Raw genomic sequence first — 12,179 nt, 5'->3', positions numbered from 1 at the left:
AACCAACGAACAAGCTGAAACTGCTTCTCAGTTCACGTAGCTTGTATTAAGAAATTAGGGGAGGGGCAGAATTACATCATTGTTTTAAACTCTCTTTCCCAAAGGAAACACTGCAAACAGAATGGAAAGCAATGGAAACTACAGCCTACAACCGATATCACATGCAGCATGAAGGTCACAGCTATCTGTCCTTGTCATATAGACATTTATAGTGATATACAGTCTGACACAACTTGCAGCCTGTCACGCTTACAAAGAAACACAGCCCACCCACCATGCATTGTGGTTTGCTGGGTGCTTCATAACCTCCTTATTTTTCCATCCCCAAGAAGGTAGCAAAAAAAGAGGGTTTGTAGTTAACTGTTTCCTGTTAACATGCAATCTAGTCTCTGCAAGCATTCAGGCTGCCTGCACGCCACACTATAACTGAGGTATTCAATCTGTGCGTCCCAGCTCCCTAGGGAGATGTGACTAGCCAACAGGGGAGTCGTGAGGCATCTGGGGAGAGAGGTGGCCGCAGCTGCGCTGCTCTGCTCAGCTACACGTGCTGCCTGCTGACTTGCTGCTTTTCTGCAGCTGTGAACGAGGTGGGTGGGGCAGTGTGAGGTGCAGAGGGCTGTGAAACATGGTGGGGGGAGGTGGGAAAGAAGGCTGGCTGGGCAGTGGCAGAGGTGCTGCATCTCATCAGCTCAGGGCATGCTCCTGGCAGGCTTCAAACTGGGAGGGAAGTCTGACCTAAAGAGAGCAGTGCAGCGCTTTATTCCTCTTGGAAAAGAGGGAGCCCAACCTGCTCTTAGTGGGAGGGGGGTGTCCAAATGCTACAGCCTGAATTCCTCCATCTTGCCTGGGGGAGAATAGGGGTGGCATCTGCATCTGCTGATGTGTATGTGTATGTGTGGGGTGCATGTGTGTGAGCAGCCCCCATCTACTTTGGAGTGAGTTGTAATCTTGCTCTGTGTGGCTACAATCCTATCCACACTTTCCCGGGAGTAAACCCCATTGACTCAAACAGGACTTACTGCTTGGGGTCTGTGTCAGGTTAACCAAGGATCCTCACCTTTCTCTTTATCCTCCCCCTTCAAAAAAGAAAAAAAAGCCACTCTTGATGGCTTTGTCTCCAGAAATTGATTGAAAATAAAAATACCCATTCCTTTTCAGCCATCCCCCTTTTTCCTCCTGCCTCCTTTTGGGGCATGGGGGTACTCTGTTGGCTGCTATTTTAAGATAAAAGGCACAATCCTAGCTAGGTCTACTCAGAAGTAAGTCCTATTGTGTTCAATGGGACTTACTCCCAGGAAAGTGAGTTTAGGATTGCAGCCAAACAGTCTCTAGGTCTCAGTTTGCATCAGTCTGCAATTAGCAGATACACACAAAACAAAGTCTTCCCCTCCCCCAGCAAATTCATCACTTCCCCCTTCCCTTTCCAAAACCCTCCAGGGGTGCTGCTAACAAACTCAGGGCACAATCCTAACCAGGTCTACTCAGAAGTAAGTCCTATTTTGTTCAATGGGGCTTACTCTCAGGTAAGTGTGGTTAGGATTGCAGCCTCAGAGTGCTGGCAGCCTTGTTTCTAGTGTATAATTATAACACCTTCATCCCCATTTTGGGGGTAACTGAGGTGAGGTGTTGTAATGGGGAGCCGTGGCCAAAGGCCACAAGGAGTAGGGGAGGCGTGAGCCGGAAAAGTTCGAGAACCACTGCACTATAAGCTTGCATGCTTATAGTGACCTGTAAATCTTTCTAATAAACAATGTTAACGGGTGAACGGGGGAGCAGGCAGGCCACAGAGATAGGCTTCCCCATATCCGTGGTTTCCATATCTGTGGGGGGCCCTGGAATGTATTCCCCGCAAATATAGGGGAATGCCTGTATATGCAACCACTTGGTTTTAGAAGCAGGCTGAATGCCAGATGCAAGGAAGTTGCAACAGGCTACAGGTTATCTTGTAGTCTTGAATGCTCCATGAGGCGTCTGGTGAGCTTAGATGCTCACGATATGCATGCTATAAGCTTGTATGCTTACAGTGACCTGTAAAAGGAAGAAACATTTTCTTCCCAATAAGTAAATAAACAACATTAATGGGCACGGGGGGGGGGAGGCATGTGTATTCGTGGATAAGTGAAACTGTGGATACTGGATTCGCAGATATGGGGGGGGGGGCGTCTACACCTATCATGGCTTGTAACCTGCAGTGGATTTTTCCTCCATAAATCTGTCCGATCCCATTTTAAAGGCATTTAGGCCAGGTGCCATCACCACATCCTGGATGCCAGCAGCTGGATTGGGGCCACAAAAAGATAACATGTCAGATTACAATGTCAGCTGAGGTGAGCCTCTCTAGGGCAGGAATTCTATGAGACCATCCTTTAAGAAGCAAAGGAATAATCTTTTGTGTACATGCATGTACGAACATGTGTGCACGCAACAGGATACGATTGGAGAAAGCACATATGAGGTTGCCTTTTTAGGTTTCAGGTTTTGAACCCATCACACAAATGCCCAGTCTCAGAGGAGGCTGTACCTGTGTGCTGCATTCCACTACCAATACTTTCGGGAAGACAGAGGGCATTGCGACTGCACCACTCTCAGGCCTGATTGTTTTGGGGGGTTGAGGGGAATGCAGACACCTCTTTCTTTGCCTGTTTTCAACTAATGGTAGAGAACCTCTTTCCTCCACATTATAACTCAGAATTAGTTTACACATGGACACCCAATTGTGCCCATGCAGCACATGGCATATGGTCCAAGCGGCTCAGAATTTCCACAGCACAGACTGCATCTGAAGACAATTTGTCTCCTTAGCAGCATTCCTCCCCTGCTCAATTTCACAGACCGCCTGCCTTCCCATTTGCGATCATATAACGTTCATTCAGCAACTGCTGACATAAAAAAATAATTATGGAGGCTCCTGTTACAACTCCACAGTTAGCAGTGGTTAGCAGTGCACTTAAAATAGGAAACAGACTTCATTGCCATGCATAAAGAATACAGCAAATCTTCATAAAAACTACACCGCTTAGGGCACAATCCTAACCTGCAGTTGCGCTGGCAGAACGACAAAAGCACTGGCACAACTGTAGGTACGCTGACGGAGCGGCAGCATAACCATCCGGTGCACCACGGGCACCAGCGCAAACGCCCCCCCCCGGCACTGGGCCGGTGCAACTCGGGAGAAGCGCTGCGCCGACGCAGGACGCCCAGAGCTAGGGCTATTCCAAGGATGTGCCAGGGGCGTGTCAGGGGTGTGCCGCAGAGCGGTGCAGCACAGCCACATCCAAACCCCTGTTCCCCAGGCGGACATGCCCCCCAGATGCCAAAGGTCGCTGCGCCAACGATGTAGGTGGCGCAGATTTGAGGAGACCCATAGGGGTCCATGCAAGCGCCTACAGCAGGGAAAACACTCAGCAGCCACAGACCGGCTGAGCCACTGCCCCAGCCAGACAAGGTTAGGATATGGCCCAACTCTGGCAACCAATCCCAATGCACCTTCCTCCCCATAAAAGCCCCACCCCAGGGCCTACACTCCCTCAGAGAACAGGGTGCGTGGCCTGGGGCTATGTCACCATGTCCTCTCAGGGGGGGACTTAGGTGGTGGGGAGCACTCCTTGCACACACAAAAACACAAACACCCCACCCTGGCACTGGGTGCAAACCGTACCATGCCTGTCTGTTCAGTCCTTCTCTCTTTGCAGGTTCCCTCCAACAGATCCTCCGGCCAGGTAAGAGGGGGGATGGGACACAGATGGTGGGGAGCACTCCTTGCACACAAACAAACACCACACTCAGGCACTGGGAATGGGCTTGCACACGCAACAGATGCTGAATGACCAGACTACTCACCATGTCTGTCTGTCTGCCTGTCCAGTTCTTCTCTCCTTGCAGATTTGCTCCAACAGACCCTCCAGCCAGGTAAGCAGGGGGTGGGGGCACTGCAACCCTACCCCACACAGCAGCAATCTAGGGTGAGTGTCCAGGCTGGCTGCTGCCCCCCAAGGACAGCACATGGGTGGGTTTGCAGCCGGCCCTGTTCCCATCCCCCACCCCCACGGTGTGCCACACCCAGCCCGGCAACTGCTGGTTGTGAGGGATGCTCAGGCTTGGTCACCTGGCAGGCGCTGCACAGGTGCCAGACACTGTGCTGGTGCCAGCGTCGGCGCCACCCCATTCCCCGTGTGCCTTTTCCCTCCATCTCCTTTGGTGTTTATGCCAGACAACTGCTCCAGCACCTTTGGATGCAGCAAAACTGTAGCCTCTGGATATGGCCTACCCTATGTCAGCACACCTAGGCCACTGCCTTTGGGGTAAGTTAGGATTGCACCCTTATTCCTTCAAGCTTCAATTCAGCAAAGCATTTATTAAAAGAAGGCACATGGTGGAGAACTGCATTTCATTGAAGGAAACCAAGAAAGAAAGTTTCTGAATACAGGTGGCAGAATGTACAGGAAGTGGCACTAATGAATTTGTACCTGAACCAAACACTGCAGAGACATCATAAGTCTCCAATGTTCTCTCCTCCCAAGGAAGCCAAATGATGGGCAGCACTGCCCCTGGAGCTTCTCACCATTCAGGAACATGGGGAGTACATAACAGTATCTTTCAGGTATAAGCCACAGGATTTGTGTTGTAGTGACAACACGCAAGGTTCTTTGCACTATTTGTAAAGTACGTCACGTGTCTTTGGTACTGTCTGCAAATTACATCAAAATTTGAAACATAATTTATCACTCTCTTCCACAGAAACATGGCAGACCTTATGAAATGGTCTCCTTATATTGATCTCTCACATACGGAAGCTGGAATAGTACAGCTGGGTCAATTAGGTATTGGTTTCAATGGGGCAAAGTGGGAAGGAGGGTAGGAAGTGATGAATATCTGCTAGGACCTTTGAGAGGAATTTTAGCAAGGGGTACAAAGTTTCTTCGGGGCCCCTTCCCAAAGGGGAAGGGGGCAATGGGGGCAAGCAGATGGGGGGGGGCAAAATAGGGCAGGGGGAGGGTGTTGACAGCCACAATAGTTTTTGAAGCTCAGGTCTACTAGGCTTCCTGATGCAGAGCCCAGGACTACCCAAACATGCAGCACTGGCAGCTAGATAAAGTAATATGGAAAACCAAATACACTCTTAAGTCTCTCTAAAATTTTTGAAATATAGAAAGTTGATTGCAGAAAATCATTGTATTTAGGCTCTCACTAGAATGGATCAAAATGAACTTCTGTAGCAGCTGTAGCCGCACAACTGGGTCTCTGAGCTTCTATACACTCCTTCATGGTTATGGGATCCACAAGACAAACTGTAGCAAACCAGTTTCCTCCCAGATTTGACATTGTGTTAAGGAGGGTCATGGGTGCTTTCCTGGGCCTGGTGTGTATGGCTTGCAGCAGCAGTTAACTCTGCATGCATGTGGTTGTGTTTCAGCATTATGCGTTGGCAGTGCGTTCAGGTGAGATAGGAAAATGTCAAGTCCCAGGAACTTTCTGGGCCCCCTCCTTTGGCTCCTGGGCCCCCTTTCTGACCCTGGGCCCAGGTTCAAATTACCCCCTTTACCCCCCTCTCCTAGGCCCTGATATCTGCACACACACACAGATATACACACACAGACCTGAAATACATTTGAACTCGAAACCAGCTCTGCAGTAACAGATACACTGAAGCACTGGCATTGCTAGGAGGGTGCGGGGTGCGGGCCGCACTGGGTGACGCGCCCTGGGGGGTGATGCGTTAAAATTGCGTCATAAAATACACGGTTGGATGAGGAATGACCAGCGGAACACAATGCAGAAAACCCCGTTGAGATAGCTCAATTCCTTCAAAAGTTATGGCCAAAAAACTGGAAGGAAAAAATGGATGGAGCCCTATGGAAAGTGAAAGTGAGCCATATCGCACGTTTACTCGCAAGTAGGCACACTTGCCATAGTCTGTCGGAAACAGCAGGCTGAGAGGAATTCAATGACAGCAGAATGGTCCCGATCCAGTAAATTCAGACCCCAAAAAACACCTGAGGAGGTCCCTATTAAGCCCTATGGAAAGCAAGCAAAACCATGTGGCTGCGTTTACTCGAAAGTAGGCACACTTGCCTTAGTCTGTTGGAAAGGGCAGGCTGAGAGGACTCCAACAGTGTCAGAATGGTCCTGATCCAATGAGTGCAGCCCCCAAAAAACAACCAAGAAGGAGGTTCCCCCTCCCAGCTGCAAGTGTGTTCAGCTCTATGGGACGGGAAAGGAAGTCACGTGGCCGCGTCTACTAGCGAGTAGGCGATCTTGCTTTGATCCATTCAAAAGGCCAGACTGAGAGGACTCCAATGTCAGAATGGTCCTGATCCAATGAATGCAGCCCCAAAAACACCTGAGGAGGAGGTCCCTCCCCCCCAGCTGCAAGTGTATGGAGCCCTATGGGAAGCGAAGCAGCGTAGCGTTTACTCGCAAGTAGGCAGACGGGCCTTGGCTGGTGGTCAGGCCAGGCAAAGGGGAAAGTGAGGACACCAGAATGGTCCCAATCCGATGGGACTGGAGTGCAACAAAAGCCCCAGAAGGCAGCCTCCCCCCCCCCACTAGAAAGGACCAACAAAGAGGCTTGAACTGGTAAGGGGAATGCTTTCTATTCTGCACTTGCAAAGTTTCCCTCACAGCCCAATCCTACCCACACTTTCCTGGGAATAAGCCCAACTGACTCTAATGGGACTTACTTCTGAGTAGACAGGCATAGGATTGGGCTCTCAGACTTGTAAAGCCAGTTGGCTTTACAAAGTCTGAGAGCACATCAGTTGTAAAGCACATCAGACTTTGTATTGATGTGCTTGAAATAGAAGGACTTTAAACTGGGCACTGCGGAGGGCTGAAGATCTCACTGATTCTTGGGGGGGGTTATTGCAGGCAGACTACAGAGAAAACTCACTTGGTGGAACAGGTCTAGCTCCCCCTTATTTAATTATTTCTTTCATTTTAATTTAAGTATTTATAATTATTTATTTTAATTTGCTTGATGATGTCACTTCTGGCAATGACATCATTTCCAATGGGTCCTGGACAGACCGTCATTCTAAAAAGTGGGTCCAAGTGCAAAAAGTAAGAGAACTGCTGCAATGAGGTGTTAGTAAGTTGACACGGGGGGGGGGTGCAACTCCACAACTTTTCAAAATCACTAAAATCTGAATTTGCAGGAATAATACCATCATGTTATATATCAATCAATGCGTAATTTGATGCAGAATGAAACAAACCACATTGAGATATCTGTGTTCTATCAAAAGGTACAGCCAAAAAACCAGTAGGGGTGAGGCAATGGTACATCACCACGCCCACCACCTGGGGTGTTGCCCCGCCCACTGCATGGGGTGACACGCAGGCCTCCCGCACCAGGTGACGCGAATCCTAGTGACGCCACTGCACTGAAGACAGGAGACAAACCATATTATTGGGACAGGATGCAAACTGTCAAAATGATTTGACAAATGAGAGAAAATCCCCTTTTCCAATCCCTCCTCTTTCAGATCCCAGCATCTCACACTCACCACTGGTTCAAGCACATCCAGAGTGGAAATTGCCAAATGCTGTCCAACCCTCAGAGGTCCATATCTTTTAGAACGTGATTTCTACAAAATGGTATTGATTGTTTTTTTCATCAATGACCCAGTTCCTTTGCCTCAAGCAGATTTGCTGAAAGAGTCTCCACAAAGTGATGACTGAGAGGGAGGGACTGAGAGATTTTTTTCCCCATGTATTGCTCAAGCCAGCCTACACCAGCTGGCAAACACATTCAGTGCCAATCTATTAAGGTTCTTTTTTTCGGCCTTCCAGTCTAGATTCCAGCTGAGAAAATTGGTCAGACTCTGCATGCTCATAAAGCTATGTGAAACTCATGGCCTTCCCACTCCAGCTCCTAGCCAGCTTTAGCCTTAATAAAAGGTGACACATTTGCTATTTTTAAATGAGCAATTAGTGTCAAGCCCATTGGAGATGGGCTGCATAAGGTATTCGTTTCTTGAGATAAGGGAGGAAAATCAATGTAACACTATGCATTTACATGAAGCCATGATAGTTATTCACTGTTGTCTACAATAGCCAAACCTTAGAGATCCTTATATACTTCCTATAGATAAAACTCCACAAGGACACAAAGTCTGAAACACATTGAAGCGCATAATGAACACAGTCCAAGCCAAGTCAGAACTTCCAAATTATTTTGGGCAGTAGTTTCCAAACTTTAAATTGGTGGCTCCCTTGACCTACTGGGCCATTGGCTGCAGCACTCTATTAGGGCTACAATCCCATACTTGTTGGGATAGTAGATTTTTGTGTGGATTCTGCAGCTCCTCTAACTGGTTTCTGCGACGACCTGGGGAGCCATGGGTCACAGTTTGGGAACCACTGATTTAGGTGTTAATATTTGTGAAAGCCATTCAGGATTGGCCACTGCATTGTGTTGGTCAGCTCTAACCCCGTCATTCTATCCAAACCCAATGCAGTTGCTCAGTCTGCCTTTCCCCTTAGTTTTTCTTGGTTAAAGAAAGATACACATTGTTGATAAATGAATAAGAATAATTTGAAGTCCACCAGATCATGCTTTAGTATTCAATGGCCAGTGGCGTCGCTAGGGGGGTGCGGGCCGCACCAGGTGACGTGCACGGGAGGGTGACATGCACTGGGCGGGGTAGTACACTAAAATCACGGTGGTTAGGAGTAATACTGTCATGTTATAAACCGTTGAATGAGGAATTTCCAGCGGAATGCAATGCAAAAAACTAGAGTGAAATATCTCCTTTCTAGCAAAAGTTATGGCCAAAATACCAGAGAACAAAAAATGCATGAAGCCCTATGGAAAGTGAAACTGAGCTGTATTGTGTGTTTACTTGTGAGTAGGCGAACTTGCCATAGCCTGTTGGAAAGGGCAGGCTGAGAGGAATCCAACAACACCAGAATGGTCCTGATCCAATGAATGCAGCCCCCAAAAACAGCTGAGAAGGAAGTCCCTCCCTCCAAGCAGACAAATGTATTGAGCCCTATGGAAAGCGAAACTAAGCCTCACTGTTGTGTTTACTCACGAGAAAGCAAATGCGCCTTGACTGGTCGTCAGGTCAGGTAAAGGGAAATGTGAAACCACCAGAACAGTCCTGATCCGATGGAACTGGAGCCCAACAAATGCTCCAGTAGGCAGCCTTCCCCCCCCCCCACTAAGAAGGATCAAAACAGAGGCTTCAGCTATTAAGGTGAACTTTTTTGAGACTTGCATAGCCAGCTGGATCCTGACAGTGATCTGGTTTAAACAGAAGTTCTTAAATTGAACTGGGCACTGGGTAGGGCTGAAAACCTTTCTGATTTGGGGGGGGGGTGTTATTGCAGGCAGGCTACAGAGGAAATTCACCTGGTGGAACAGGGCTGGCTTCTGCTTATTTAATTGTTTAACTTTAATTTATACTTATTTATTTTAATTTGCCTTATGATGTCACTTCCACCATGACATCACTTCTGGTGGGTCTTGGACAGATTGTCATTCTATAAGGTGGGTCCCAATGCTAAAAGTTTGAGAACTGCTGCAATAAGGTGTTAGTAAGTTGACACCCTTGGGGGTATGTGACACCACTAGTGACCAAAATCACTAAAATCACAGTTTGGACGAATAATACCATGATGTTATATTTCAATCAATGCATAATTTCATGCAAAATGTGTTCTATCTTTCTTCTATCAAAAGGTACAGCCAAAAAAACCAGTGGGGGTGGAGTGATTGTACATCACCACGCCCACCACCTAGGGTGTTGCCCCGCCCACTGCATGGGGGGGGTGACGCGCTGGCGTTCCGCACCAGGTAACACGAACCCTAATGACGCCACTGCCAATGGCTACAATGGTTCTAGTTTCAGATCTAGGTCAAATAGACAACTCAACAGATTGGGGACATTGTTAACCCACATTAGTGCCCAATGCCTTGGCACAAGCTGTATCAAACACAGCAAAACCTACTTTCAGACTTAAGGTATATTTTGGGAGGTACTCCCCAAGTCCACAGAGACTCCAGAAATCATGATAATGTGCAGCTAAGTGTCAGATGCTAGCACTAGCTTACCTGATCCTAACCTACTAGCCAACTGCTCTTCCTTGTGGGCACCTAGGCCCACATTTAAAAAAGAGACAATAGGATATGGCACATGCCATTGAAGCCTGATCCACCCCGTTCTGTTGCCTTTCTGCCCCATTACTTCCCCTCCCCACCCAATTTCCTCCCATACAGCCACACCCGCTGCCTTTGTTTGTCCAGCAGATGTGGTGGGGTCCATTGGTGAGGGTGCAATGCTGCTGCCTCTATTGACAATGCTCGCAAAATGATCACCAGCAGAGCAATGAGCACTCCATCAACAGCTATTTTACAACTGTGTAACTGTGTTTCACTATCACAGTGGTTCTCAAATTGATGGGTTGCGACCCACCAGCTCGTGTAAAGCCTCCCCTATTCCTTTAAGGGGCAGGGAAGGGAGCGAGGGCAGTGAAGTGATCCCCAGGATCGTGTTGCTAACAGGGTGGTAGAAGGTAGAGTTACGTTCGCTACTAGGAAGTGCTTTGTGCCTGCTTTTTTCAACATTCTAAGCATTGGGGAGCCCTGTAGAGGCTGCGTGGGGCTCCCGCACTTCCTGCAGCCATCTGTAAGTAAGAGCACCCCTCTTCCACCCCTGTTAGCAATGCAATCCTGATGATCATGCTGATCCTCCCCAACCTCTGTTGATTAATCACAGGTCATCTTAGCTTTATAACCAAATCCCTCCAAATTAAAATGACTCTTCATTACTATAGCCAAAAGGTTCGTCAGGAAAAAATAAATCAGATCAAACCTTTACATACTCTGAGGGAACCTGGGTGGATTGTCGTTGACATCTGTGAGTGTTATATTGACGGTGGTCGATCCCGACAGCCCTCCAACTTGTCCAGCCATATCTTTGGCTTGAATGACAACCGAATAATGTTCTCTGGCTTCCCTGTCCATGTTATGCAAGGCTGTCCTGATGACACCTGTGATGTTAAAAAAAAGAAAGAAAAAGGAAAACAGAAAAAGATTACTCATCGCCGTGTAAGAATGAAGGCCACCCACACAGTTGCTTTTGTCACAATAGAATGAGACACAGAGGAACATGATACTTCAAAAGCAATTAACATCCTCAATCAGCCACTTTTATTTGAAATTCTGATTCATATTCAACAGATTTTTCAGACACTACTGTACCACATCTGTGGGGGGGGGGAGGGGGAAGAGGCTGATACATTATAAAGAAATGTCCACCACCATCACATTGTTGTCTTCAAATGCAAATATGAAAGCATTTGGCAAGATTGTCAGCTTGCCGGTGGATATGTAGAAATTAAAAACACTTCTTTTACAAGAAAGCATAATATATTAGTAAGTGATTAAGTCAATGCATGCAAAGAAAAGAGACCTCCAGACATGGTGTTGAAAAAAAGATATTGTTTTATCACAGATTGTAACTGCATAAGTAGCAGGTTTAGTGGAATTATTAATGAGTATATTATCACGTCTTATTTGTGGCATCTAAAACTACTTCATTTTTGAAACATTTAAAAGTTTTGTTTTCCATAGAGAATGTGGAAATTCTCACCACTGTTTTTTTTCAGCTGATGCTGCCACCATCTACAAATTGCTCTCTAACAGCTATTCTTCAATCACCGTGGTCCCAATTGATCTTATTTTAGTCTACTTGAAACACCTTGCCCATGCACTCTTTGGAAAACTTCATCTCTTGACTGGTTTGCTGTGTTCAACTCACTATGGAAGATATGGTGGCTAGGGGGAGATCTCTTGGAAGTGACACACGTGTCATAGGTAATCATTGAACTTGAGTAGGGCATGGTGTACAGATTGCTAGGGAGGTCTGCTTAGTAACCTCTCTGCAAAGTCACCATGAACCGGGTAGGGTTTCCACCAAAACAAAAAGGCTGGTATATGGAGAAGAGTATTGCTCGGAGCAGAGCAAGCAGTGGGGACCGGGGCAGAACCCAGTCATTTTGGACAGGTCCAGAAACAGAACCTAGCACAGATTCCACCCCCCCCCCCGCCCCCCAGATCTGGACACAGCATTCAGCAGTTTTCAGGCTGCCTAGCACAAAGAGATATCTGTAAACTTAAGTTGTGCAACAGGGCATTCGCTTCTCTCCCCCTCCTTCGGCAACTGTTACCCTGC

At 47.5% G+C, this 12,179-nt stretch overlaps 1 protein-coding gene across 4 annotated transcripts in view; it reads right to left on the bottom strand.

Annotated features, from left to right (window-relative positions):
- Window positions 1-12,179, bottom strand: part of CDH18 (cadherin 18) — a 181,570-nt gene that overhangs the window by 49,356 nt on the left and 120,035 nt on the right. For 3 of the 4 annotated variants that reach the window (XM_066625975.1, XM_066625976.1, XM_066625977.1), the window contains exon 4: window positions 10,828-10,995. In XM_066625975.1, the coding sequence (XP_066482072.1) occupies window positions 10,828-10,995 (168 nt within the window). Of the gene's footprint in view, window positions 1-10,823; window positions 10,996-12,179 lie in introns of those variants that run through there. The other variant, XM_066625978.1, reaches the window with a different exon arrangement.

This window comes from Tiliqua scincoides, chromosome 4 (assembly GCF_035046505.1).
Source record: "Tiliqua scincoides isolate rTilSci1 chromosome 4, rTilSci1.hap2, whole genome shotgun sequence".
Lineage (NCBI taxonomy): Eukaryota > Metazoa > Chordata > Lepidosauria > Squamata > Scincidae > Tiliqua > Tiliqua scincoides.
Note: the sequence above shows the minus strand (reverse complement) of the source record. Positions and strands in the feature narration are given on the sequence as shown.